The sequence below is a fragment of the Rhinolophus sinicus genome, chromosome 12 (genome assembly GCF_057876585.1).
Source record: "Rhinolophus sinicus isolate RSI-liver-muscle chromosome 12, RSI-T2T, whole genome shotgun sequence".
Lineage (NCBI taxonomy): Eukaryota > Metazoa > Chordata > Mammalia > Chiroptera > Rhinolophidae > Rhinolophus > Rhinolophus sinicus.
Window position 1 is genome coordinate 57,157,250 of NC_142512.1, and position 27,572 is coordinate 57,184,821.

General features: G+C 59.4%; 4 protein-coding genes across 10 annotated transcripts; 2 read left to right on the forward strand and 2 right to left on the reverse strand.

Annotated features, from left to right (window-relative positions):
* Nucleotides 1-1,149: 1,149 nt before the first annotated feature.
* Nucleotides 1,150-4,968, reverse strand: CENPX (centromere protein X). Of its 5 annotated transcripts, none has more exons than XM_088788903.1 (6): nt 4,840-4,900; nt 2,650-2,831; nt 2,234-2,285; nt 2,010-2,063; nt 1,692-1,780; nt 1,150-1,577 (listed from the first exon to the last, which is right to left on the reverse strand). In XM_088788903.1, the coding sequence occupies exons 2-6, from the start codon at nt 2,674-2,676 to the stop codon at nt 1,563-1,565; spliced, it is 237 nt and encodes a 78-aa protein (XP_088645029.1). In that variant the 5' UTR covers nt 2,677-2,831; nt 4,840-4,900; the 3' UTR covers nt 1,150-1,562. The 5 variants fall into 5 exon arrangements, with proteins under 5 accessions (XP_088645029.1, XP_088645028.1, XP_019591136.3 ...); XM_088788902.1 differs by having other exon boundaries at nt 2,650-2,689; nt 4,840-4,878; XM_019735577.3 differs by lacking the exon at nt 2,650-2,831 and having other exon boundaries at nt 4,840-4,968.
* Nucleotides 4,969-5,162: 194 nt separating this feature from the next.
* Nucleotides 5,163-12,681, forward strand: LRRC45 (leucine rich repeat containing 45). 2 transcript variants are annotated; one of them, XM_019735563.3, is made up of 17 exons: nt 5,163-5,853; nt 6,172-6,233; nt 6,599-6,669; nt 6,959-7,137; nt 7,306-7,434; nt 8,386-8,498; nt 8,846-8,904; nt 9,202-9,279; nt 9,542-9,677; nt 9,765-9,842; nt 9,929-10,040; nt 10,156-10,226; nt 10,620-10,712; nt 10,925-11,017; nt 11,476-11,649; nt 11,722-11,869; nt 12,115-12,681. In XM_019735563.3, exons 1-17 carry the CDS (start codon nt 5,634-5,636, stop codon nt 12,309-12,311), a joined length of 2,013 nt encoding a protein of 670 aa, XP_019591122.2. In that variant the 5' UTR covers nt 5,163-5,633; the 3' UTR covers nt 12,312-12,681. The 2 variants fall into 2 exon arrangements, with proteins under 2 accessions (XP_019591122.2, XP_019591123.2); XM_019735564.3 differs by having other exon boundaries at nt 11,479-11,649; nt 12,115-12,458.
* A 224-nt stretch (nt 12,682-12,905) lies between these two features.
* On the forward strand, nt 12,906-15,742 carry RAC3 (Rac family small GTPase 3). Of its 2 annotated transcripts, none has more exons than XM_074320993.2 (7): nt 12,906-13,045; nt 13,135-13,431; nt 13,999-14,070; nt 14,212-14,329; nt 14,463-14,525; nt 14,955-15,118; nt 15,263-15,466. In XM_074320993.2, the coding sequence occupies exons 1-7, from the start codon at nt 13,038-13,040 to the stop codon at nt 15,321-15,323; spliced, it is 783 nt and encodes a 260-aa protein (XP_074177094.1). In that variant the 5' UTR covers nt 12,906-13,037; the 3' UTR covers nt 15,324-15,466. The 2 variants fall into 2 exon arrangements, with proteins under 2 accessions (XP_074177094.1, XP_074177093.1); XM_074320992.2 differs by having other exon boundaries at nt 12,917-13,045; nt 14,955-15,114; nt 15,263-15,742.
* A 1,398-nt stretch (nt 15,743-17,140) lies between these two features.
* DCXR (dicarbonyl and L-xylulose reductase) lies at nt 17,141-19,051 on the reverse strand. The gene is made up of 8 exons (XM_019735573.3): nt 18,862-19,051; nt 18,693-18,790; nt 18,087-18,241; nt 17,948-17,990; nt 17,769-17,868; nt 17,627-17,691; nt 17,435-17,552; nt 17,141-17,340 (listed from the first exon to the last, which is right to left on the reverse strand). Exons 1-8 carry the CDS (start codon nt 18,935-18,937, stop codon nt 17,237-17,239), a joined length of 759 nt encoding a protein of 252 aa, XP_019591132.2. The 5' UTR covers nt 18,938-19,051; the 3' UTR covers nt 17,141-17,236.
* Between the last annotated feature and the right edge of the window lie 8,521 nt (nt 19,052-27,572).

Below are 27,572 nucleotides of genomic sequence, written 5' to 3' on the forward strand. Positions count from 1 at the left end.
TGCAGCCTGGCTGGACCGCAGTGTGGGCCCTGCATCCCCTTGCTGCAGCCTTGGTCTTTAACGAGGGCACAGGTGTCCTCTTGGCTTTTACCTAACGGACATCATTAATTCCCCTGCCCCCCAGCCGGGAACACAATTGTGGGGAGAAGGGCCTCCAGACATTGCCTTCCTGGCTACGTCACGGGCCCGGCCACCCTAGCCCATGGCACAGAGAGGGGAGGAAGGCGGCCCCCACCCTGGAGGGGCAGGGCCTGGCCTGGGGTTTCCCGCCCGCCCTCACCATCTGAGGCACTTCAAAGTGGCTGTGGGGCACGGGTTCTGGCACTTGTCGCCAGCCTCTCCCTTCAGGTCTAATTACTTCCACATGCTCCCAGTGCTTTGAAGCCCGGAGACTCCCTGAGGGGCGGGGGAGAGGAAAGTGTGGGGGGCCCAGCGGGGCCAAGTTAGGGATGGGGTCTTGCCCCTAACCCATGCCCTCAGTCCTCAGGGATGGGGGCTGACGTTGCCCCGTATGCCCTCCCCTGGATCCCCAAGGCAGGTGGGGTGGCTCTGCGTGGGGCAGCTGTTGTCCCACCTGGACAGCCCTCCCCAGTGTCCCACCTCGGCCCAGAGTCTTCTGGGTGTTTCCCGTCCTGGGCACTGTCAAAATGAGAGGGAGGTGGGTGCTGCAGGGTGGGGAGGCAGAGGCTGGGAGCCGGGCCCTGGAGACCCCTGAGCACCTGAGGGCAGGCAGGCCTCCCAGACCTGGGTTTGGCTTCTAGTGTGTCCCCACCCCAGTCTCCGAGGTGGGCGTGGCCTGAGGCTGACCTGCCATCCCTGGCATTGCCCAGGGCCTGGTGGCTGGTCTCCAGGTCTCTGCCACCCAAACATCCCACCAGCAGACCCTGCCGACACCCTCATTCCCGTCTGCCTGCCAGCCAGGGGAACCCCAGTCAGGCAACCCGTGGCAGCACCACCTTCTCCAGACCAGTGACCACGTGTGCAAGGGCTCTGATTTCACAGCCCCTCTCACGGCCCAAAGCAGGGCTTACACATGCTGTTTATTATTCTGTCCTTAGCATTGCTTTCGTCCTACCAAGATGGATGGGGGCGAGTCGGCTTTGAAGCAACTTGACTTTGGGTGATTAATGGCAACACAGAGGCTGGGCCTGAGAGGCAGCTTTGGTTTATTGGTGTTGCTTTCTGAGGACAAATCTATAGCTCAGAGAAGCAGCTTCTAAGCGAGTATCACATGGGTAGGAGTTGACACACCAGCTTTGATGTTGGGGTGGCAGGGCTGCAGCTCTGCTGGTCTGTGGGAGACAGCCCCCGCTTCTCCCTTGGCACCTGCTTCCCAGGGCTCCTAGCCCAACACAGTGACCTCTGCTACAGTCAGGCTGTCGGGGACAGAGGAGGATGTGAGGGAAAGGGGTGCATTTGCTGAGACCGGCCCGGTTCCAGGGCTGTAGGAGAGTCAGGGATCAGCAGCCTCTTCCCCGTCTGAAGCCAGAGACCACAGGAGACACGTGGACATGGGGCTGGGCCGTGACGCAGGCAGGCGGCTGGAGTGAGGGTGGAAACCCCTAGAAGTCCAGAAGCTGTGGGGGGACAGGAGCACTCAGCCTCACAGGTGCCAACCATGGCCAAGCCCTGCTCCTGGGAGGGTGGCACAGGGACAGACCCATGAGCTCACCCCTGTCCTGCCCACCTACCAGCTGAGGCAGCACCTTCTCCAGCTGTTCCACGTCCACACGGGCCAGGTCCTCTGCCTGGGCCTGCCGGACACTGCGGATGGCCGCTTCTGCCATGAAAAGAGAAGCAAGAGGTACAGAAGGCTGGGGGGCTTGAACCCCAATGCCCCTGGGCCTCGGCCCCAGCTGCCTCCCTGTCCCTGCTGGCTGGCAGGTCAGGAGTCTGAGGTTGTGGCCCCTGAAACACGGAGCTTTCCAGGGACACAGAGCCTAAAGAGTAATGTGGGGAAATGGGTGAGACGGGACGAGCGATCTGGGCAAGGTGGGGTCTCAGCTCACCCGAGACGAAGATCTTCAACAGCTCCGCCATGAGCAGCAGTGCATCTCCGCCAACTGCAAGGTGGAGGCGCAGGTCACAGGCTGCACCCTGTGTCAGCCTGGCCAGGGGCTGCACGCTGCCCCACACCCCCACTTCTGACCTGGGTCCTCCCCGCCCCAGTGGCCCACACAGAGCTGGGAGCCCCGCCCCGAGCCCCACTTCCAGTACCCCTGTACTTACACACCTCTGGTTTTGTCATCTTTAAAATGCAGGTGCAGCAGTTTGCTCACCAGTTCCTGGGGGGACCAGCGGGACGTCAGTGGCTCACTGCCCCCGCCCCCCCACCCAAATGCTGCAGACTCCTTAGGCTTTTCGTTCCGGGTGGGAAGGGGTTGTAATTTCTGGCCTGAAACGCCCTCTGTCCTCTGAGTGGGGGACTGGGCGGTGGGAGAAACCTCCCTGTGGATGCCTCCAGGACCAGAAATTAGACACGTGGCAGGCAGGTGGGAGCAGCCCAGGTGCCAGCCTGCCCCTCTCCTGGAATCCAGGAGCCTGGTGTTCCCACCCCCGGGGCCAAGGCACTTCCTGTGAGGGGCTGCTCCCATGCTGGGCCCCTTCACAGGTCTGTCCATGCCCAATACCACACAGCTTGTGCCAGACCTGCTTCAGGTGCCGGGTCAGTTCCATCCGCGGTCCCTCCCTGGAGAAGTGAAGGAAGGAGTCTTCCTATGAGATGAGTGCTCTGGGGACTAGGGGACTACAGCACTGGGCAGAGACCTGGCTGTTTGGTCAGTGGGTGGTGGGCATGGAGAACAGAGCCTTGGGGGTATCTGCAGGGCTTCCTGACAGACATGAATAGGACGTGGGTGGGTCCAGGCCAAGACTCCACAAGGCGGGCTTGAGCCCCCAAAAGATGGGGCCACTCCACAAACATGGGGGCTGTGGGTGGAGATGGGTTCTGGGGACCAGGGACTCAGGAGCTCAACTTAGGACACATTTGAGTGAAGGACATGCTTCAGATGCCCAAGCAAAGCAGCCGGGTGGGTGACTGGAGCCAAAGGGCCTTCTGGAAGGTTGGAGCTGACGACGAGGATTTGGGAGGTGGCAGCATGGACGGACCATGACAGGCTTCCCAGGGCAGGAGCCAGCAGAGCGCCTGGGGAGGCAGGAGGACAGCAGCAGCGAGCGACCAGGAGCTCAGAAACAAAATGGACTGTTCTGCAGGGAAGGTGAGCGGGGGATTGGCCTGGCCTCCCCGTAGCCACGGGAGGTCACACAGCTTCACCTGTGCAGCTCAGCAAAGTTCAGGAGCAGAGCGGAGTGAACACCGGTGTGGCCCAGGCTCAGAAGGGTAAACTTACCACGTCACTAGGGGAAGCCGCAGGCCTGGCTGTCCCAGCAGTGGCTGCGTGAGCTTGGTGCCACCTGCTGGTCCTTCTTGCCACTTACCAGGAATGGCTCAGAAGGCTCTACTGCCCCACCTGCTCCCAGACCCCCAGGAAGCGCTAACTAAAGGGGTCAGTACCAACTGGGAGTGGCACTTCCCAAACAAGTGACATGAACTCAGCAGGATGGGAACTGGGATGAGTTCAGCTTCTGTCCCACTGCACGTTGGCACCACTGCCCCTCCCTCCATCACCCTCATCCACAATGAGCACAGCTCTGGCCAGAGTCTGTGGCGCCAGGACTGCAGAGCTGTCCAGGTCGGCCTGATGAAGGCCAAGCCCTGTACCCCCCTCTCCAGCTGTTACAAGGTGTGTGTGTGTGTGTGGGGGGGTGTCTCACAACCACCATGGTGGATCACCCAGCCTCAATGACGTCCCCTTTTAGGTGATTAACCCTTTCTGGGCCAGGGCTGAGCCATGATCCTGGGTGATGAAGAGGCAACAGGTGAACCCGAAAGCAGTCCCATGCCTCTGCAAGGCTGAAGTCCCCACTGGGGTCAGGAGGGACACAGGTGCCCACAAGGGGCTGAGATCCTCCTTCCCTCCACAGCTCACAAAGGTCCACAGGCCCTCCCTGCACACCTTCCTGATTCAAGGACTCAGTGCCACCTCACTTTAGGATAGAGCAACGAAGCCAGACTCAGAAACTAGCCGCAGCCTCAGGCGTGGGAGCCAGTGGACATGCTACGCACGCAGAGTGGCACTTCCCACAGGCCTGCTTCGTTTCTCCCCTGGTCATTGGGGATAGTACTACCTTCTCCTAGGGGTGGTAAGCATTAAATGGGCTAATCTATGTCAAGTGCGCATAACACTGCGTGACTGCGCCAGGGGGGTTACTAAAAGGACTTGTAGGACCCCCCCACGCCAGACCAAACCTAGATAAACGTGCTGCCCCGAAACGCAGCTTCAGCTGGGCTTCAACAGGTGAGACACAAAGCACAGGGCTCGAGTGACAGGGGACAGACCAAAGGAAGCTTTAGGCTATGCGGCTATGTGACAATGTCAGCGAGCTGGGCGGAACGGTGCCCTACGCCAAGCGGTTTAGGGAGAAGAAAAGTGCAGCCGGATCCGCGGCCGCGGGGTGTGGGGGGCAGGCTCAGGCTCCTCTCTGAGATCCCCTGCATTTCCGCCGTCGCGGGGCCCACCTCTGCCGTTTCTGCAGACCCGCTCCCTCTTGCCCCAGACCACTCGGCCTTCTGCCACCGGGCCGCGGGACTCCACCCCCGGAGGGCGAAGGACGCGCGGGGTGGGGTCGTGGCTGGATTCTGGGAATGGGCTCGCCCTAGAGGGCACTCGCACGCAGCGCCGGGGCTGGCTCAAGGCCCACACATGTGTCACGCGTGGGGTCCCGCCGCACTGTCCCCACCACCCCCATCGTCCGCCCCAGCATCGTCCCCTCTCTCACTTTCCGGAAGCCGGAGCTGGTTGCCTCCATGACCGGCGCTGTGTCGCGCGCCCTCCGGAGCCCTGAGCCCCCGCCAATGAGCCCTGAGCGCGCCTTTCCAGCCCCGCCCCCGATCCTCCAGCCAATCACCACGGAGCGCGCCCTCAGAAGCCCCGCCCCCGCTGCCCCCATCCAATGGGCCGTGAGAGCGCTGCCTCGGCTTCACGGGCTGGAGGCCCGCAACGCGAGCCCGTTCCTCGCCCTCATTAGCCCGCGGCGAGCGCCCCTCCTCCGCAAAGCCTCCTGGGAGTTGTAGTTTCTGCTAGCCTTTCCCGGCGCTCCTTGCTCTTCCTGGTTACTGAGGCGCCGCGGCGGCGGGGTACACCGTGGCCAGGAGCAGGGGTCGGTGGTGCGACTACTGGGGGCGCGAGGGTACGCGCGATGCCTGGACCGGCCCTGCCGCGGGAGGCCCTAGCCCCGAGGGATCTCCGTTCCCGCGTCGGCCCCATGCTCGGGCGGTCCTCTGGCCATCCTTGCACTCCTGGGGCCGCCCGCGTGTAGAAACAACTCAGTTTGTTTTTCGTTCCTCGGCTGCCGAGGTCGGACCTGGGGTCGTTGAGCCCTACACTGAGCTGCTCGGAGTCCCTGCCTGCCCCCAGGGGAGAAGCCCTGCCCTACTGCCAGCAGGAGAGCAGTCCTGCAGCGGGGCCAGCAGCCCCCTTCCCCCAGCTTCGGCTTCCCGCGTCGCTGGCTGCCACACGGTGAGGCCTGGCTCTAGGAGCGTGCTGAGGCAGCCCTGCTGGCACCCCAGGGACATGGAGGAAGTCCGGCGCTCCTACAGCCGGCTGTGCAAGGAGAGTGGGGCCGAGCCCCAGGAGACTGTCCTGCAGCGACTGCACGAGCTGCCGCGGGGCCGGCTGGACCTGGCCACGCAGAGCCTGACAGCTGACACCTGCGCGGCCCTGGGCAAGCTGCTGCAGAAAGAGGCTTTTGTGACCGAGCTCGTCCTGAGCGACTGCATGCTGAGCGAAGAAGGTGGGCACCGTGGGCGGCTGGGGCCGGGCAGCCCTGGCAACCTCATAGCCGGCTTGGGTTCAAGCCCTTTGCCTCAGGGCAGCCTTCCCTGGCTTTGTCGGCCCCCTGCTCCACTGCTGCTCCATTGCATCTAGCTCTTTGGGTGGACTCCCCCGTCCCCCTTGTGCTCTAAGTTCAGGCAAGCAGCAGGGTCCCTTGAAACCTGGGAGCAGAGAGCAATTTCTCTTTATAAAAGAGAAGCCTTAGCATCCCACCTTAGGAGAGTCACAGTGTGCTCTGGCCACCAGGGACAGAGAGTGACTGCTCTGCCCCTCGCAGGGGCCATACTGCTGCTCCAGGGGCTGTGCGCCAACACTGTCCTTCAGTTTCTGGATCTAAAGGTGAGGGGACTGCCTTTGGGCATGCCACCTGAGGGGAGGGAGGCCATGGGGTGTGGGCATGACCACAGAGACACCGTCTGTAAGTACTGTTGGCACACAGGGTTTTGTGTGCCATTTCCTGGTGGTCTCGTGAATGTGTGGGTGTTTGGAGGGTGGGAATATGAGTTCCAGAGTGTCCCCATAAGCACACTGACCGAGCCCACACCAGGAGGCTCCCTGCGGTCAGGGAAGGAAGCGTCTGAAAGGAGCCAGACCTTCTTGCCAGAGTTTATGCTTGGCCTCAACCCCACCTGCAGGGCCTGTTGGAGTACACACGCCCGAGTCCGGCCAGGACAACGTGCCTGCTCTGTCTCTTCCTGTCCTAGGGCAATAACCTTCGGGCTGCAGGGGCCGAGGCTCTAGGAAGACTCCTCCGACAGAACAAGTCCATTCAGAGGTAAAGTGGCATTGGCCCCACCCGCCCCCAACCCCCTCTTTCTCTGCAGGTTCAGGCTTGGCCCCAGAGGACAGGGTTCTGCAACCCAAGAGTTCATTCCTTCACTCCTTCCGGCCAGTTGTCTGTTTACCATCTGTCCATCTGTGGGGAGTGGACGGGTACAAGATACTCACGGGACTCGAGGCTTCCTGCTGGAGACCCCAGACCTGCGTCCCTCCTCAAGCCCCCTGGACGCCGTGGGAGCAGGGCGTTCCTTGGGCCACGCAGCTCATGTCCGCCCTTCCCGCAGCCTCACCCTGGAGTGGAACAACCTGGGCACATGGGAAGATGCCTTTGCCACCTTCTGCGGCGCCCTGGCGGCCAACAGCACCCTGCGGCAGCTGGACCTACGCAACAACCAGATTAGTCACAAGGGTGCAGAGGAGCTGGCCCTGGCCCTGAAGAGCAACACCAGCCTCCAGCAGCTGGGTGAGGCCCTGGCAGACCGCTGTCTCGCTTCCCGAAGCAAGGGGTGGCGAAGGGGGTGGGGAGAACCAGGCCGGCTCCTGCTCTGTGGGCGATTCCTCCAGGGAAGCTTTCGGGCTGGGCCCGCACCCCAGGTGCCTTCCGTCTGGTGATAACAGATATCTTTTCCAGACTTGCGCTGGAATAACATCGGCCTCCTGGGTGGCCGGGCCCTGGTGAGCTCTCTGCCGAGCAACAGAACCCTGTGGAGGCTGGAGCTGGCTGGGAACAGCGTCCCCAGCGATGTCCTCAGAGCCGTGGGTAGGGGCATGAATAAAGCTGGAGGCCCAGCCTCCAGGGGGCATGCAGACGCATCCTGATGGCAGCCTAAGTTAGAAACAGAGGAAGAGGGAGGGTGAGAGCTCGCAGAAGGAGAGGTGGCAGCAGGCTGGCACGGCACTCACTGTCCAGGGCCACACTTTTCATTCCTGACACCTGCGTATTCTGTTCTTAAATCCACCACTGTGGGGGGGGGGGGCAGGGTCACCCATTTCACAGATGAGGAAGCTGAGGCAATGTGGCTTGGGGCCTTGCCCTGATGGCTGTGCTGCTGCCTCAAGTGGCATCTGCCCTCATCACACCTGAGTTTGTGGCTGTGCCCAAGAACCGTGTGGGAATGGGGCCACCAGGTCCAGGCCACAGCCTGCATGGTCTCCTCCTGTCCATGACCTGGACAGCTCAGCCGCGGTCCCAGCAAAACACTCTGCCACTCCCTGTGGCTCCTCATCCTGCCCGCAGCGCCAGCAACCCGAGAGCCCAAGCTTTGGCTGGAATTCTGCACAGGTCACCACCTCCCTTTGGTTCTACCCAACCTGTGTCATCTCCAGCTTCTCCATTCTTGGCCTGCCTCTGGGTCACCCCAACGGTTGTAATAGTGACTCCACAGCAGCCTCTGGCTGGTCCCTCTCCAAATGCTGCCTGTTAAAAGTCAAACAGCCACCTTTGACCTTTGGGAGGGAGCCCAAGTGCTCCTCTCCATGTGCATGTCCCCTGTACCTGGTGCCTCCCAGGTTCCTGGCCCCACTGTTGCCCCCCCCCCACTGAAGGCTTTCATCCCTAGTGCACTAGGGGTCTACCAGATTTGTGGGTGAGACACTACCTCGCATAGTCGTGATTCCCAGATGGCTGGCTCCTGGACATGGGGCGGGGCCGGCTCTTGGCCACCCCCGAGACTGAGCAGCCCCTGGTGGGTAATTCAGCTCCTTCTGACAGAGCAAGCCATGGACCACAACCAGGACCGGGAGGCCACCTTCCGCGAGAACCAGGCCCGCGCCCGTGTACTCAGCAAGGAAGTGAGGCACCTCCAGGAAGAGAAGTCCAAGCAGGTGAGAATGGGGCTGCCTCTGACCACAGAGCCTCACCCTGGCCCCCACCCTGGCTGCGTGAATGAAGGGCCCCCCAAGGCCTCTATGCCTTGGCTACCTTTCCTTTCTCTGGGCCCTGGACTCTCTCCAAGCGGCTGACACCCAGGCCCAGGCGGTGTGGTCTCTTGGTCTGACCCCTTCCAGCCAGGCAGGTGGACAGGCTCCTCTGGGGGCATCTGGGCCTCCATGTGCAAGAGACATCCTCCTTTGCTGTCCTGCTGCCTTGGTGGGTGTCTACTCTCCTTCCCACCTCACGGGAGCAGGCGGACTCTGGGCCCTGACAGATCTCTGGCTGTGTCTGTCCCCAGTTTCTGGACTTGATGGAGACGATTGATAAGCAGCGAGAGGAGTTGGCAAGAAGCACCAGGCAAGCTTGGCCCAGGGCCGCGGGAGGCAGGGCTGGGGTTTGGTTGGAGTACCCAGGGTTCAGGCCCTGGCTCCGGCCTCGGGGGGATCTAACCTGAGCCTTGTCACTTGCCTACGGATGAGGTCATAGCGTGTGCTTTCTGAGGAAGTTGGCTGGAGGTTTCAGGGAGCACAGAGCACTTCCTCAGCCCAGTACCTGAAGTGTGAAATAAGTGGGAGGAAGGGCAGCTGCCAGCAGGGCTGGGTGCCGGGAGGGCTCTGGGGTTTGGGTTTGTCTGACCCTGCTCTCTGCCCACAGGACATCGGCAGCACGCATCGGGCAGCTTCAGGAAGCCCTGAATGAGAGGCAGTCCATCGTCAATGCCCTCAAGGCCAAGTGAGTGGAGGAGGGGCAAGAGGGGGACAGGGTACTTTCACAACACTTTAGAGACAATGCTCACGTGACAAGGACCTGAGTCCCCATGTACAAGGTAAAAGTGGGAAGTGGCTGCATGAGAACCCCGGAGGGCTTCTTGGAGGAGGTAAGCACTAGGTGGGGTGAATAGTGGCCTGGCAATATTGAGAACAGGAGGCCTTTGCAAGGCTGTGGCGGGGTTCACAGAGGGGCTGGAGTGGGGCTAGCCCTTCCTTCCTTGCAGGCTGCAGATGGCCGAGGCTGCCCTGGCTTTGTCAGAGCAGAAGGCCCAGGACCTGGGGGAGCTCCTGGCCACCGCAGAGCAGGAGCACCGGAGCCTGGTACAGAGGCAGGCCAAGGAGCACAGGCTGGAGCAGCAGGTGGGCAGGCAGCGTGGCGGGTGCCAAGCAGGCAGGCGGTGCGTGGTGGCCGGTGACCGGTGGTGCCCTTTCCCTTCTCACTCTTAGGAAGCTGCGGAGCGGGAATCTACGCTGCTCAGAGACTTGTCCGCTGCCAATGAAAAGAACCTGCTTCTGCGAAACCAGGTGTGGAGGTGTGGGGCCAGGTCCCCGTGAGCCCGGGGTGGGTATGGGCTGGGCCAAACCTTTCCTCCCACGGTGCGGGCTTCCAGGTAGACGAGCTGGAGCGGAAGGTGAAGTCGCAGCAGGAGCAGCTGTTCCTGACCAGACAGGAGCTGACCAACACGTCGGCTGAGCTCAAGATGCGGGCCATCCAGGCTGAGGGTGTGCACCGAGGGCCCTGGGGACGGGAGCCCATGGTCTGGGGTGGATGGGGGCATGCGGGCATGGGAATGCGGCACCCCGAGGAGCCCCTCCACGCTTTCCCCTGGGCTTCCAGAGCGCCTGGAACTGGAGAAGAAGAGGTCTCGGCAGAGCCTGGAGGACTCGGAGCATCTGCGCTTCAAGGAGGTGCCTTCTTAGTGGTGTCATGTGCCTCTTTCTCCCTCCACTGTCCGCCTGGGGCCTGCAGATGTCTCACTGTGGCCTAGTGTCCCCAAAATACACCCCTGGCCGGGCTCCGCTCACCAGCCTTGGGGTGCGGGGTGGCGATTCTCCACCATCCCCAGCAGATACCAGACCCATAACCTGACCAGACTCTAGGAGGGACCCCAGCTGCTCTGGGGCCACGGCACAGGTGGCTGTGTGCTCCATGCCACCTGGGGCGTGGTGCTGGCATGTGCCCTCCACTTCCTATGAAGCCACTCAGGGCCGCCCCTTGCAAGGAACAGGGTCCCCAAGATTGGCCTGCCTCCCAGGGTGGGGAGCCGGCCTGTAGCCCCGCACCTGTCTGCACCTGGCCAGGTGGAGCACATGACTCGCCATCTGGAGGAGACCGAGAGGGCCATGCAAGAGAGAGTGCAGAGGCTGGAGGCTGTGCGGCTGTCCCTAGAGGAGGTGAGCACGTGCTGCGCTGGACACCCCTTCTGTGTCTCTGCCTCATCAAGCCCCCTTGGGGACCCACCCACCAATGTCCCCGTGAGGCCAGAGGGACTTAGTAAGATGGCATGAGGACTCCCTTGGCCGTGGACATCTCGCCTAGTGAGCAAAGCCCTAGGGGCTGGTGGGGGCCAGAGGCGCAGGCTCAGTGGTTGCTGTCTGCGGTGCAGGAGCTGAGCCGAGTGAAGGCCGTGGCACTCAGCGAGCGTGGCCAGGCCGAGGAGGAGCTCATCAAGGCCAAGAACCAAGTCCGACTGGAGGAGGTGAGCCCAGCCTGCTGCCCACAGTGTCCACCAGAGTGGGGCCTGAGGAGCTGGTGTGAGCTGCCCCGCTGACTCTGTAGGGGGAGATGGGGGTCAGGGAGACTGGGGGACAGGAGCTCCAGGGGTGCAGGGGGTAGGGAAGTCACAGCAGGACACTTGTCTCGTAGGTACTACTCCCCACAAAGCCACTGTCATCCGTCCCTGAGCTGGGGGAAGGGGGTTGGCTATCTGCACCAGAGGGCAGGATGGAGTCCTGGGAGCAGGGGGAGGGGAGCCAGGAAGGGATTTCCCTGCTAGGCTCATGGAAGTTGAGCCTGGTCGGATCAATAAACAATGACTTGAGTGAAAGCTCCTCTGGGTCCGAGGAGGTCACCCCTACCTGACAGCCACTGCACACCTGAGCTCTGGGCCACACCGTGCGGCCCCTGCTGCTCACCAGCCCCTCTGTGCGCCCACAGCAGCAGCGCCTGGGTCACCTGGAGGAGAAGCTGCGGCTGCTGGCACAGGCGCGGGACGAGGCACAGGGCACCTGCCTGCAGCAGAGGCAGACGGTGGCTGAGGCTCAGGCGCAGGCCAGCCAGCTGGGCCTGCAGGTGGAGGGCCTGACGCGGCGGCTGGAGGAGCTGCAGCAGGTAGCTGGGACTTTGAGGGCCCCCGGGGTGCCCATGGCGCCCAGCTGACACCTCACTGACCATGCCTGGCAGGAGCTGAGGAACAAGGACCAAGAAAAGGTGGCTGAGGTAACCAGGGTGCGGGTGGAGCTTCAGGAGCAGAATGGCCGCTTGCAGGCTGAGCTGGCGGCCCAGGAAGCATTGAGAGAGAAGGTGGCAGCCTTGGAGCGCCAGCTAAAAGGTGAGCTGAACCCCGAGCCTCTCCATGCCACCTCTGCAGCACCTTGGTGGGTTAGCCGACAGGCTGCTGGGCTGCAGCTGAGCCTGGGTCTCAACTCCCAGAGGCGCTGGCATGGGGAGCTGAGTGTGTCTGCATCCAGCGGATCCTGTGCAAGACCCGCCTGGCTTCCCGGTGGTCACTTCAGTGGCCAGTGGCCAGTGCCCAGACAGCACCCAGTGGTTCTCTCTGCTCTTCCTCCCCTGCAGTGATCGCGAGTGACCACCGGGAGGCGCTGCTGGACAGGGAGAGCGAGAACGCCTCTCTCCGGGAGAAGCTGCGGCTCAAGGAGGCAGAGATGGCCAGGATTCGGGATGAGGAGGCCCAGAGGGCCAGCTTCCTGCAAAATGCTGTGCTGGCTTACGTGCAGGGGTCCCCACTGAGGGCTTTGAACCCTCAAAAGTGAGGGGAGGCAGGCAGTCTTCAGGAGTGGCAGGAAAGTGGCTCTCGGGGATAGGTCGTTGCGGGTGTGCTTGGAAATCAGTGCCAAGATGGATTAGCGAGTGGTTCTGCTGCAGCTCACCACCTGGGTGCCTGACCGGGTCAGCGCGGAGCCTGGCTGACCAAGAAGGCTGGAGTGGCCAGTGCATCAGACACCAATGTGCTTGAGAAAATGAGCCCATGATGGATGGAAATCTGGGGGAGTGGTGTTTTGAGTTATCCCAGCCCCCCTCCCGTGTTTTACAACCACCTTTTACAATGTAACTGCGAAGGCAGCAGGCACTGACCGCTCACTGGGGGTGCTCTGAAATACAGAACTTTTGCACTTTGTGATATATTTTGAGCCCTGTGCCTTTCTTCTACTACCTCATCCCGTGCTCCCAACCACTGCAGGGTCTCAGGAGACTCTGCTGGGTCCTGCAGGAAAGGACCCCCCCCCCCCCCCCCCCCCCCGTGTGGCTGGGTCACCCCTACTAATGGACTGCTGCCAGGGAGGGAGAGTAGAGCTGCAGCATACAGGAGGGGCCGGGAACAGTGGGCCCGGGCTGCCCACCTTGGGAGGACTGCAAACACCTGAATTGCAAACACCTGAATTGTCACCAGCTGTCCCCTGGCCAGAGGGTGAGTGGGCCGCTGCCCCTACACCGTGGTTTTACTGGAAGGAACCACGTGCACACAGACCACCCAACGCATGTGCAGGTGCGTGGGAATCGCCGGCACTCCCCCTTGGCGGGGGTCACAGGGGCCTCAGGGAGCCCCCATGCACCGAGCCCTGTATCTCACCACAGAGACCGCCCGCCCCTCCCCGCCGTCGCCGCCGGGACTGGGGGACAAGCTGGGGGTGTGTGCACCGGGTCCTGCCTCCTTCAGATTTTTCCGGAAAGCCCGCGCCCCTCGCCGGCCGCGCTCGGCTGTCTCCGCTCCTGGCGCTCGGCGGTGCTCGGCTGTCTCCGGCCGCTCGGCTTGGTGCTCGGCTCAGGTCCGCGGCCGCTGCGGCGCGGGCATTTCTCCGCAGCTCGGCTCGCGGCCGCGCCCGCCCGGCCCGCGCCCATGCAGGCCATCAAATGCGTGGTGGTCGGCGACGGGTGAGTGCGCGGCGCGGAGCTGCGGGCCGGGGCGGAGGCGGCCCGGACGACCCTGGCTGGGCTGGGCGCACGGTTCCGGGGCGCGGCCAGCCAGACGGGCGGCGCGCGTGGCGCAGGAGGGCGCGGTGGGGCGGGGTCCTGGCTGGCCGGCCGGCCGCTGGGCCAGGCCTCCAGCCCAGGCGCACCTGATGCTGCCCGGTACCCCCCCTGGCCGGCGCCTGGCCTCCCAGTGGGTGGGGCCAACCCTCTTACCTGGGCAGAACCCTCAGCTGGTCCCTCCCTCCCTCCCCTGCCATCCTCCTGGTGGCACGGTGGCGGGAACTCTGCCTGGGGCTCTGAGGCGGCTTGCCCCACCCAGCCCGCGCCCACCACTCCGCTGTCGGGAGGCCCGCCCGCCCTGGTCGTCCTCTCCCAGCCCTAGGTTGCTGCGGGACTGCTGCGCTGGGACCCCTGTCCCCACCCCAGGAACCCTAAGTTGGCCTGTGGCTCCATGGGAGGGGGCTCTCCTCGCTGGGCAGAGGGGCTGAGGCGGCCTGGGAGCAAAGTGGGCTTGCGCTCCGTCCACAGCGCCGTGGGGAAGACCTGCCTGCTGATCAGCTACACGACCAACGCCTTCCCGGGAGAGTACATCCCCACCGTGTGAGCGGGGCTGGTGGGTGGGCACTGCACAGGGGCTCCCCTGGACTTGGAGGTCAGGCCCAGCGGGTGCTGACAGCTCCAGTAATGTGCAGGCCTGAGAACCCGAGGCTTAGGCTGACCCTTCCTGCTCTGCCGCTGCAGTTTTGACAACTACTCTGCGAATGTGATGGTGGACGGGAAGCCAGTGAACCTGGGGCTGTGGGACACCGCCGGGCAGGAGGACTACGACCGGCTGCGACCACTCTCCTATCCCCAAACTGTAGGTGACGACAGGGCCAGCCCCAGGAGCTGGGTGGCGTGGGTGGGGTTCCCGAGGTCCTGATGCAGGGGGGACAAGGGCCCTTTGGAGCCTCCTTGAGCAGTCCCACCTGGGCCCCTCTCTCCCTCCCAAGGACGTCTTCCTGATCTGCTTCTCCTTGGTGAGCCCAGCCTCCTTTGAGAATGTGCGAGCCAAGGTAGGGCAGGGCTGGGGGCTGCGCAGCTGAACACAGCGGTGGGGGTGGGGGGTGGGGTGGGGTGGGCTGGTGGGATGGGTGGGGGGGAGGTATTTCCAGAGGACTTGTCCTGACAGGACAGGGTCTCTGGCCTGAAGACTATACAGGCAAATTGGCCTTTGGTGGTACACGGTTGTTCTGCTTGGCAGGGGGTCTGCAGATGGCCCCGGAGGGGTGGTGAGAGAGCAGGGTTGGGTCAGGGGTGGTAAGCAAGGCTCTCAGAGAAGGGAAGCTTGATAGGCCTTGAAGCTTCCTGGCTGGGTATTTTTATCCCCCACCAAGTAAGCAGGAAGGGCTAAGTGTGCGTGTAGGGGTGGAGGAGCCGTGGTCTGCTCTTGGCCAGGCTGGGGAGAAGCCCGAGGAGTAGGGTCAGCGCCTCCATCCCCACAGTGGTACCCAGAGGTGCGGCACCACTGCCCCCACACTCCCATCCTTCTGGTGGGCACCAAGCTGGACCTCCGTGATGACAAGGACACCATTGAGCGGCTTCGGGACAAGAAGCTGGCGCCCATCACATACCCCCAGGGCCTGGCCATGGCCCGGGAGATCGGTGAGTGGGCTCCGCCAGGCCTGCCAATGGCAGGGAAACAGAGGCAATGGAGGTGTGCTCTGGGGGGGGGGACACCAGGCTGCCCCACCTGCAGTGACCCCCCACTCACGCTCCACCCCCTCGCTGGCCCCTCCCTCGCTGTCCCCAGGCTCTGTCAAGTACCTGGAGTGCTCTGCCCTGACTCAGCGGGGCCTGAAGACAGTGTTTGACGAGGCCATCCGGGCTGTGCTCTGCCCGCCCCCTGTGAAAAAGCCAGGGAAGAAGTGCACAGTCTTCTAGAGCCCGTCTTCTGGGGGGCAGCCCCGCCCACCTGTGTCTGCTGTTGTGTTGAGTGTCCAGTGTCCCTGAGTCTGCTGTGGGGAGTGGTGGGGGTGGGGAGGGGCAAGAAGCATGGGGCTGGGCTGGGGCAATGGGGTCCTGGCCGCTCTGCCTCCCCTTTCTGGGGGCTGGGCTCCAGCCTTCCCTGACCCTCACAGTCCAGGAGGGAGCAGGGTCTCCCTCAGGCTGCAGGGGTGGGTCCCGGGCAGCCCCAGGATGGGCTTCCCCAATGGGGGAGGGGGGTTCTGTCCTTGCGCCCCAGATGGGGCAGCCCTTTCTTATTTTATACAATAAACCTTCTCCATCAACACCTCCTGCCTGCTCGCCCCTGCCTGCCCCTAACTACCCCCCAGCCAAGGGTCCAGAGGGGGTGAGCTTGACCCCACACCCTGGACAATAGGGGAGAAAACAGCTTGCTGAGCTGTCTCAGTCCCCAAAAGAGGTGCCCAGATCGAAGTGAGAGAGTGTATTTAACCTCTTCTGGACAAAGAAAGCCCCCAGTGCTGACTTCGGGCCTCTGGGAGGGGCACACAGGATCGAGGTGGTCTCCACTGCAGGTATGGTGGGGAACAGTCCGCAGTCAAGTCCCTTGGAGCCATTTGGGCAGCCTCCCCCAGTCCCTCCACCCGCCCAGGCTGGGGCCACTGAGCTGAGTATTCACGTAGAAAAGTCAGGGGAAAAGGCAAACAGACAGGACCAGTGTAGACAAAAGTGTGAAGGTCAGGACAGACGTGATGTGGGCAGGAGAGAATGGAAGGGCCACTGGGCAGCCGGGCGTGGCTAAAGTCAGAAACAGAGTGGGGTCAGCCTGGGAAGGCCCAACAGCCATGGTCCAGGGACTCAACACCGAGGCAGACCTGTGATCAGAAGGCCATACTCGGCTCCCCCTTGTGGCGTGCAGAGGGGGCTCACACTGGCTGGGTAGAGCCAATTGCTAAATTTTCAGGAATTTCGCTAGCCAGTTGTTAACAGCCATACTTAATTACATAAACTTAGTTAGTTGTATTAGAAACAAAATACATCACTTCCCAACTTTTGCACGTTACCATTAGTTATGCTTTCAGGGTTATTTATACCTGCTGGATCTGCTGGGGAAACCGTAGGGGGGGGGGCAGCACATCGCTCCCAGCTGTGCTCTCAATGTCAAACTGGTGCGAGTATTTACACCATGGGAATCGGCAAATTCCACAGCTGGGGCTTGATTACGTAGACTTCAAGTGATGGAAAGTGTGCCGTGTTTGTTGTCCTTATACGCTATGAATAACCCAAAAAGCTGAGGAAATGTCCCCAGTATCTGAGAACTGTCATCTGATTCAGCAAAGACGTTGCTCGGGTCACTGACAAATTAATGAAGTTCCAACATACTTCCCCCTTGTTTCACTTTTGTTCATTAACTGTGAGGACTATTGACCCACATTCATGTGAGACTTGCACTCCCAGAGCTGTTCGTTAAAAACGCCACTGCTTCCAGCCCAGAGGCCTCTGGACAGGGTCAAAGGCCAGCCTCGGTCAAATGCACCACCCTCGGGAGCCGGTCTGGAAAGTCCCACCTCCCAGCCCGTGCCAGAAAGTTGGCCAGATGTGAAAAACCTCAGGCCTGGGACATGAATTGAGTGGGTGCCTCCCCACCTGGGACTCACTTCTACACCAGCCCTCAGCTCTGCATCTTTTGGCCACTTGCCGGCCGCCTTGGAATCAGTGTGCAGACTGGGCAGAAGAATCGTGTTTATTGGAGGGATGGGGGTGTGGGGGTGGGGAGGACTCAGCATGGAGCAGGGCTGTGTGGGTGGAGGGGTGGAGGGGCTCAGCTGGCCAGGAAGCCCCCATCCACGGGCAGAGTGGAGCCTGTGATCATGGAGCTCCGGTCACTCAGCAGGAAGAGGATGGCGTCCACCACGTTGTCCACCTCTGCAGGCGGGGTGGGGCCGGGTGTGGGTGAAGAGGGCTGCCTTCCATCCTTTCCTCCCAGCCCTCACCCAGGCCGGGGGCTCCGCTGACTCACCAGCAAACCTGCCCAGTGGGATGCGGTCCAGCATGGTCTTGGCCTTCTGGGGGTCGCTCCAGTTGACCTGGCCCATGGCTGTCATCACCACTGTGGGGTTCACTGCATTCACCCGGATCTGTGCTGGGATAGGCAGGGGTCAGCAATGTGGCACACGGGCTGGGTGATGGGAGGCACCCCGGCAGGACTCACCTTGTGTGGCCCGAGCTCCAGAGCCATCACTTTGGTCAGCATGTCCATGGCACCCTTGGCGGCACCTGTGAGGGGCAGCATGAGTGGGGCCTGAGCTGGATGCAGGCGGGAGTGGGGGTGGGGCCAGGGCAGCTGGGCTCACAGTAGATGGTGTGGTTCCTCAGTGCACGCTGGGAGGCCTGACTGGACACATTCACGATGGACCCTGGGGCTCCCCGAGCGATCAAGCCCCGAGCTACAATCTGGAATCACAGAGGGAAGCGAGTGAGGCTAAACTGGTGTCACCCAGCAGTTCCCATGCCTGCCCTGAAGGCAGCTCACCTGGGACACCTGGATGACAGCCCGCAGGTTCACGTCAAAGGAGCTGCAGGCAAATGAACAGACCCTGGTCAGGGATGGGCTACTGCTGCAGGGGCAGCCCACACCCCAGGGTTCCTGCACCCGTCCCCTCCGGGCTCACATGTCAAACGCCTCCTTGGTGACCTCCAGGAAGGGCTGCAGCACTGCCACAGCGGCGTTGTTCACCAGCAGGTCCACCGGGCCCACGCCACCCAGTGCCCGCTCCACAGCCTCCCAGTCACCAAGGTCCACGCACACGGGTTCCACCCCGGGGCACTGTGTGTACGTATTAGGTGGTGAGGGCACAGCTACCAGTCTCCATGCCCAAGAAGGGGCACAGCGAGGCAGCGGGGCTGGTGTGGGTGACCTTTCAGCCCACCAAGGGGAGGACTCAGGGGTCCCCGAGGGCCAGCCACCTTCCTGGGGCTCAGAATCCCAGTCTGAGGAAGGGGGAGGGGAGTTAACGCGCCTCTAGGCGGTTAGGCAATGCAGGGCTTCAGGACCAGGAGCCTGGCACCGCCTCCCGAAAGCCCATTTCCTCCCTGCGCCTGAGCCTCTGGCCGAGGCATGCAAGACAGCCATTTCTTCCTCGGGGGCCCACGGAGTCCGCGCGCCCTGCGAGGGTTTGCTGGGGGTCCTTGGTCAGCCCCCGCACCTGGCGCCGCGCGTCCCGACCCACCCCCGGCGCCACCCGCTGCCGGCTGGGCTGTGACGAGTCGGCGCCTACCTCGCGGACCAGGCTGTCCAGGTCGGCCCGGGTCCGGCTCACCGCCACCACCTGCATCCCAGCCGCGTGCAGCGCCTGGACCGTGCTGCGCCCGATGCCTGTGGCGAGAGCGGATCAGTGCGGGCGCCCCTCCCCAGCCGCCCCCAGCTATCCTCGGCCGCCGGCCCACCTTTGCCCGCCCCGGTGACGAGCGCCCGGCGGCCGGCGAGCCCCAGCTCCGAGGCGGTGTTGCCCGGCGTTGCCATTGCTGCCGTCCAACCACAAGCTGAGGCCTGGGGAACGCCGAGTCCCCAGGGCGCGGGGCGGGTAGGCGCGGGGCGGGGCGACACTGGGCGGAGCGGGGGTGCAGCGAAGCGAATCGCAGGGCGCCGGGCGGGGACATTTAAATAGAGGCCCCTGCCGAGCGATTGGCCAAAAAGAGAGGGCGCAGCTGAGGCGGGGCAGTCAGGGTCCTGGGGCGGGGCTCTTCAAATTGCCAGGAGGGCGACCCATCCACCTGGGCGTGAAATTGGTTTAGCCGGTCTCCGCCAGCATTTTTTTCCCTGCCAAGAGGATTACTGTATTACAAAAAAAAAAAAAAAAAAAAAGGTATGGTAGTTAATACCAAAAAGAACGTGTAAATGGAATACTCAATGCTAACATTTCCTGTTTTGTTTTGTTTTTAATATTTTATTGGGGGAAGGGGAACAGGACTTTATTGGGGAACAGTGTGTACTTCCAGGACTTTTTCCAAGTCAAGTTGTCCTTTCAATCTCAGTTGTGAAGCGTGCAGCTCAGCTCCAGGTCCAGTTGCGCTTGTTAATTGCAGGGGGAACAGCCCACCATCCCTTGTGGGAGTTGAACCGGCAGCCTTGTGGTTGAGAGGATGCGCTCCAACCAACTGAGCCATCCGGGAGCTCAGCGGCAGCTCAGCTCAAGGTGCCGTGTCCAATCTTAGTTGCAGGGGGCGCAGCCCGCCATGCCTTGAGGGAGTCAAGGAGTCGAACTGTCAACCTTGTGGTTGAGAGCCCACTGGACCATGTGGGAGTCCAACCGGCAGCGTTCGGCGTTAGGAGCACTGAACTCCAACCTCCTGATCCACTGGGCCGGCCCTCCTATTTTGTTTCTGAGAAGAAAAAAATTTGGCAAAAAGGACTGCTGCATGCTCTCCCGCCCCCATTCCTTGGAGTGGCGCACTGGTAGTGCCTAGAGGGAAAGAGTTTGGACAACCAAGTAAGCCTGGAGAAGTACCTAATGCCCACGAGGGTCCCCCAAATCATCCCGCAGCCCACAAGACCACCAGCACTTTAGAAATCTTGCATAGGATGGGCGGGACAGGACCATGGGGGATGCGGCGGCCGGCAAGGGCTTCCTGAGGCTTTAGGGTCAGTTACAGAAGTACACATGCCCACGTGTGCACTGGCTCCCCCTGCACAAGCTTTTTTGCTCTGTGGGTCATGGTGGGAAAGTCTAGAACCACTGCCCCCAGGACCTTCTGTGGCCAGGAATAGGGAATTGGCGATTCCAAGACCTCTGGGTCACCTGGGGCTTTGGGCCCAGAGATGTGGATAGGCTAGAGGAGAGGGTGGCCAGGGACAGCAGGAGGCACAGATTTGAGAGGCCCCTGGAAGACAGTAAAGAGAGTCCTCCCCATGAAGCCTGGCCTGTGGTGTAGCGTGCGCACACACACACATGCATGCACCCTCCGCCGCCCTGCAAACCCTGCCGGATCCTTCCAACCTTGGACCCTGCTCTCTGCCTGCCAGAGACCTAGCATGTCCCTCCTGAAAGACCCACATGCAGATCCCTCAGCGGCTTCTTGCCCCCAGAATAATATCCAAACCCCTTCACTTGTCCTGCAATCCTTGGTGGGCCAGCTAGACTGACCCAAGCCAGCTTTGGCGCAAATCCTGCTCTGGGAGGCCCTCCCGCTAGCCAGAAGCGCCCTCAGCACTCCCCACCCCCACTGTATGCCCTGTACTCTGCCAGCTCAGCAGTATGTTTGCCTGGAGGGCTCCACCCTAGCCCTTCATCCCCTGCCCCCGGCCCAGACACAGTCCTAGCCCAGCTGACTGACACCCATGCCCAGCCTTCCGGATGGCACATGCCACGTGAGGGCCTGACCCAGGCCAGCACAACTGGAACCACCGCGCAGGGCTGCAAGACCCTCTCTGCTGTGCCTGAATTCCGGCCGGGACAGTAGGAAGCTCCTCCCCAGCGTGGGCTGCCCTCTCAGGGGTGATCTTGTGGTGGGAGGTGTGCCTGGAGAGGAGCTGGACTGGGGGCGGGCGGGGGGGGGGGTAGGTGTTGGATAAATTAGGTTGGCCGGGCACCCAGCCCCTCAAGCTTGTCCCATGTTCCCTGGGGATGGCCTAGGGCCCAGGCCTCTCCCTGGACTCCACAGACCCTCTACCCTCTTCGACCAGCAGCGGTTAGATCCCATTGCTGGGCTGGGGAGCCAGGACAGAGCCTCAGGGGAGGGAAGGTGCCCAGGGCTGGCTGGGTGTTGCAGGAGGGGAATGGACAAGAGGAATCTCCTCCATGTGAGGGAATCTCCGTCCTACGGCCACAAAGCGGGCTGGGCGGTGGAATCTGGCTGGCTTCAGGATTTGCACTCTCCCCCTCATGGAAGATGAAATGTGTGCCCACCCACAATTCCTGACCCTGCCGGCCCCGTCTCGCCCCAGCCTCGCCCAGTGCCCCTTCAGAGCTCTGGCTCCCGCCGGTTCCAGGAGAATGGCCTCCGTTTACTAATTTAGGCAAGTCGACCCCAACTCAGGGGAGGACACTGTGGGTGGGGACCACAAGGGCGGGGTCTCATGGCAGCACAGTGTGCAAGCAGAGGACGGTCAGCTGCGGGGCCTAGACGGGGGATGGGCTGTGGGGTGGGCAAGGCCATGGACGGAGTGTAGAGGTGGAACTGACCGGTGTTCTGTCCCAATGGGATCTGCTGGGTAGTGGGGAGCAGCCTGGGCACAGGTCTGGGGGCCATGGTGGGTAGGGTGGGGAACAACCGCTGGCGGGGCAAGCTGTGAGAGGCACAAAGGGACTCGCAGATCCCGACACGGGCCTGTGAGGCTTGGGGTCTTGCTCTCTGCCCGCTCTTCCCACACCCCCACCTGCCCCACTCACACCTACCTTTCCCCGCCCATCACCAGGGCCTGCAGACCACTGAAATTCAGCTGCATGGTGCAGAGTCTTAGCCTCTGTCCAGCAGGAGAGGAGGACGTGGAGGTCTTACAGGCGGGGTGGTGGTGGGGGTGTGGCAGCTTAAGGAGGAGAGGCTGGGTGGGGGCATAGGTACAACTTCTCCTTGTTCATAGGACTCTGTGCCCCAAGAAGGGGCCGCCCTCCTCACCCACAACTCAAGGTGCTGGCCAGCTTTGGAAAATAAATTAAAAATAAACCCTGGGTTGGGGTATGTGCCCCTTCCTGGCTTGCTGGGGGCAGATGGCCTAGAGTTGGCCTCTGCAAGCCCTGAGCTGTGTACCCCTCGATGATGGCCAAGGCACACTATGCTTAAGGCTGCCCCCCCGCTCCCACCAACACAACCCCATCACGACCCCAATCTGCCCTTAACCAGCCGAGGACTCCCCTGATCCCCTCCCCTCACTGGAAATACATCTTGGTGCAAATCAGTGGACTCTTCTGGGGGTGGGGCAAAGGACTTAACATGCGCTCCCACTTTGTGCCACTAACACCTGTGGATTCTGATACCAGTTTCACTGCAGGAAATGAGCCTGAGGGTGCTGCTCAGAGAACCTCCTGACTTGTGGAACAGGGCTCATAGGCCCGATGTCTGCGGAGGTTTGGGGATCATGGCAGGGCACACGACACCTCCACCAGGTCCCTTAGGCATGGCTCTGACAGGCAGGTGGGCCCCTGCCACCTCTCCCTCAGACTTGGGGCTGGACCCCCAGACACAGTCCCAGGAAGAGAGGCCCCTGACAGAAAAGCCATTGCACCTCTCTGAGATCGCCCTGACTCCTGGAGGCTCAGGTGAGATCAGGTAGGGAGAAAAAGATAAATGTTTGAATTCTGCTTTCAAAGGTGTAATTTACCAAATTGCTGTAAGTCAGAGTTAACAGGAGGAAAAGTTTCCTTATATCTGGAAAATAAAGATTAAAAAACCGGCAATACAGGAGGTCCTTGAATAACCACATTTTGTTCAACATTGTGTCATTATAAGTTACTGAGAACAAAATCACTTCCTGGCTGGGGCCACTGTCTGTGTGGCATGTGCACGGTCTCCGTGTGTGTGTGTGTGTGTGTGTGTGTGTGTGTGTGTGTGTGTGTTTCCTCCGGTCTCCTCCCGCACCCCGAAGATGTGTACATGAGCTGGCGTGTCCAGATTGCCCCAGTCTGAATGAGTGAGCGTAGCTGGGTGTGAGTGGCCCTGCGATGGAAGGGTGCCCTGTCCAGGGGGCTCCTGCTTTTTGCCCTGAATTGCCAGCAGAGCCTCTGGTACCCCTTGACCCTGAACTGGAACAAGAGGCTTGGAAAATAATGATCTTACTTGTTTTTATTCCTCTCTTAAATGCAGGTATAGCTCACATTTATTTCATTGTTTAATATTAGAAATGTAAAAAAGAACATAAATAGAGACACTTCCAAATGGAGCAGGAGCTGCCATCCCAGAAGAACCACTTTCCTTGTTGCCTTATTCCTCAAACCTTTGGGATGTTAACAAGGCTAAACAACCTCGGGACTGAGCCTAAAGCAACATTGTATCCCAAACAACTCTTTGCAAAGGTAACAAGAAAGCACTTGTTATGACTCTGGGCCTGAAAACTAAAAACACTGTTTCGAATCAGCATCACTATGTTTCTGCTCCAGTGGCTTCCCTGAGAGATGAAACTGCCCCTCCCTTTCTCATAAACTCCAGGCCTCTGTCGCCTGGGACCACAAAGGTTTCTGTCAGAATCAGTGCTTGCCAAGTAATTTTTCTTTTCTTCCCCACCCCCCAAGAACAAATAGAACATTTATGAAAATTCACTTCAAGACAAGTATCACTTACCTAATTCCGTTTCCTACGCTTTGTGTCATATAGAGCACATTTCTGACCAAAACGCAATTACGTTAGAAATCAATAGCAACATCAACAACAAAACTAGAAAACCTCATGTGACTGGAAATCAAGAAAAAAAGCTCAATACATCACAAGGCAAAGAAGTAATCATCATAAAAACTAGAAAGCATTTAGATTCTTCTGACGAAAGTATTATATGGAAAAACAAATGTCTTACAACTAAGGTAGAAAGAAAGTCACCTAGAGAAGAGGCATGAGGACTATTTTTGCAGAAGGAGCTAGGATAGCAGGTTGGGTTCCCAGCCTGCTGCCTGTGTGCCACCAGACACAGAGCTGGGCAGACAGACGTTAATCAGTGATGCAGAGCAATCTCTCCGGAGATTAGAGATTCATGAGGCCCCTCCCACAGCTAAGCCCACAGAAAGGAAACACTCTTGTTGTGCTGTACAAGAGTTAAAGACAAACCTGGCCCTATTCTTCTTGCATCTTACTGAAGTTACAGATAAACTTGCCATTGGTTTCCTATCCTAGCCTTCCTACCCCCATACCAGTGAGTTTTCCACAGAAGCAGAAAACACAGGTAAACCCTAGGCTGGGATGGAACCGGTCTGTCTTCCACTAGCAATTAGAGAGCGCCACTGCATGTGGGGGTGGCCTTTGCTCGCTTACTCTCTGCTAAGTAAACTTACTTTCATTTTAACTCTGTTAGGTCACTGTTTGAATTCTTTCCCACTGAAGCCAGGATGCTCTTTTCTTTTCCTGCAAAGAAAGTATGCAAACTTTTTTGTCGTTGTTTTTACATCTGTTTCTTTTTATTTCTTATTTATTATTTTTCAATTACAGTTGACATTTAGTATTATTTTATATTAGTTTCAGGTATATAACATAGTGGTTAGACATTTATATAATTTGCAAAGTGATCCCCCCATTAGTCTAGTACCCATCTGACAACATACATACTTTTAACAATATTATTGACTATATTCTACCTATGCTTTACTTTACATCCTCGTGACTACTTTGAAACAACCAATTTGTACTTCCTAATCACTTCACCTTTTTCACCCTGCACCCCAAACCCCGCCCATCTGGCAACCATCAACTTGTTCTCTGTATCTATGAATCCTTTATGTTGTGCTTGTTCATTTTATTCTTTAGATTCCACATATAAGTGAGATCTTACAGTATTTGTCTTTGACTTGTTTCACTTAGCACAATACGCTCTAGGTCTACCAATGCTATTGCAAATGGTAAGATTTCATTTTTTTTATGGCTGGGTGCACAGGAACACACATGTGTACATGGGACACAGGGACACACATAGGCATGGGCATGCAGGAACACACGTGCACACATAGACAGACACAATAAAACACAGGACACATACAATACACATGTGTGCACACCCACGCAAACACACATGACTGGGCACATGCATTCACACACGGGCAAGTAGCACACAGAGATGTGTGGACACACGTGTGCACACACATCAGCACACAAGCACGCCCACATCTGGCTGACAGGATGAGGAGGCCCCGGAATGTCTGCAGGTTCATCCTGGATGCTGAGCTGAGCCAGTTGCCAGGCCTGGCCTCGTCCTCTGCTCAGCCTCCTCCTGCAGGACATCCACGCTAAGGCGAGGACGGAACCCTGGCACGCTCTGTAGCTGGTCACACAGGCTGGATCTCGAGGCAGAACAGCCAATAGCACACTGGTGCAAGTGACTCCCTGAGACGGCTGCTGCTTCCCAGTCTCCAGATGGCTCCTGGGACCCTGCCGGGCCAGAATTGCCCCAGTGCCCAGAGCTCAGCCCAGTCCTGGAGGCTTTGAACGTGACCACAGTGGGGGAGGGGGCTGGGGAATGTTCGCCCCTCCAGGAGGGTGGCCAAAAGACTCCTCACACCATATTTTGTTTTCTTGAGGACAATGAGGGGATTGACAAGATTTAAGACCTTGCAGCCCCATCTTGCCTGGAGACTGTGCTGGTCCTTCTAATCTCAGGACTGTCCTTGGGTCGCCTGGGAAAAGCCACACCAGCTACTCCCAGACTAGGCCCAGGCAGGAGGCAGGTGGGGATGCAGAGCTAGGGAGGAACCACCAATCTTCCTGACCGCATACTGCCTCCCTGTGGACCCCCATCCCCACCATGGGGCACTGAGGCCCCATACCTTTCATGCTCAGGAGCTCATCCCCCCGTCTACAGACACAGCCCCATGCATTATGAGTGCCAGAGCTGAGGGCCCTGCTGTTGGGTCCATGGTAAATTTGGGGGGCTCAGGACAGTTTTCTCCTCCACAGGCCAGGTCACTGTCTCCTCAGCTTCTTCTGCCTGCTGCCCCCATGCCCCGGCCTCTCTGTCACATGGAGAGGATGGGCCTTTCCTCCAATGTGATGGTGTCTCTGGGGAGTCCACAAGCCCCCTCGGAGCTGGCCGAGCTCAGACACGTTTCTTCTTCTTAGGCCCCACTGCACCCTTCCTGCAGCTCGTGCCTCCTGGTGGGGCTGGTTCGTCAGGAAGTGCTGTAAGTCGCCCCCCACCCACCGGAGCAGAGGGAACAAGTCCAAAAAGACTGAGATGTACAGCATACTGTCCTGTCCGTAAACTAAACATGTAGCACAAACAGTCGTGGACATCTGCTTGCAGTGGTAATGTCACCGATGTCACCCAGACTCGCCCTCACACTGTAAATCATCACGGAGCATGACAAAGTACACCTGTCATCATTTTCGGGAAAATGATAATAAGCAGCACAAGACTCTCTTCCCTAGAGGATGGAAACCCCTCAGCTGAGACCCACAGATGCCCTGCCTGGGATGACACCTCTGAGTGCAATAGTCCTGTCCAGCAGGGTTTGAGGCAGCTGAAGGGGCTGGAACCCCAGGGCACAGCATCGGAGAGCAGGAGGCCACGCCAGCAGTCTGTGTGTGGTTCCTTTGAGTCCAGGGCTGAGGACTAGGCTGTACACGTGGGGTGAGAACAGCTTCTAGGGGTGCAGCAGCGCTAGAGACATGGGTGGTCTGGCCCAGCCAGATGGGACAGAGCTCATTAACACCAAGTCCAACTCCCTGGGTATCCTGCTATGACCTGTAATGTCAGGACCGGTAGAGGTAGGCCTACTCTAGTTCCACTCCCTGAAGTCCTGATAAAATTCACAGGGGAAATAGAGTTTGGAGGCTGAGTCTCACTAATTTAGAGGACCTTGGGAAACCCCATACGTTTTCTACAGGTAACCCTAATGATGCACAAAACCAAACTTAAACAAGGTCAAAGTGATTAGTCAGTAATTAAACTGCTTACTAGAATGAAAATCAACCCTCTTTAAAAGAATATAACAAAATCCAGACTCTTTATGGCACATCATCTGCAATATCCAGTATACATTGAATTTTTTCTAGAAATGAAAAGAAACAGGAAAATGCTATCCATAGTCAAGAAAAAAAAAATCAGCCAATTAAAAAATTGTCTGGATTTACCAAGCAAGACTTTAAAGCTGCTATTATAAATATATTCAAAGAATTAAAGAAAATATCATCTTGATAAGTGAACACATAGGAAACTTCAGCATAAAATGGAAACTATGAAAAAGAATCAAATGGAAATTTTAAACTTTAAAAGCACAATAATGAAATTAAAAAACATTACTAGATAAGTTTAACAGCAGATTGTAGATGACAGAAGAGTCATTACATTTGAAGGCAGATCAATAGAAATGATCCAATTTCTGTTGGATCTAACCAACAGATGGTTCAGTTGGTTAGAACACAAGCTCTGAACAACAGGGTTGCCGGTTCGATTCCCACATGGGCCAGTGAGCTGCGCCCGCCACAACTAGATTGAAGACAACGAGCTGCCGCTGAGCTTCTGGAGG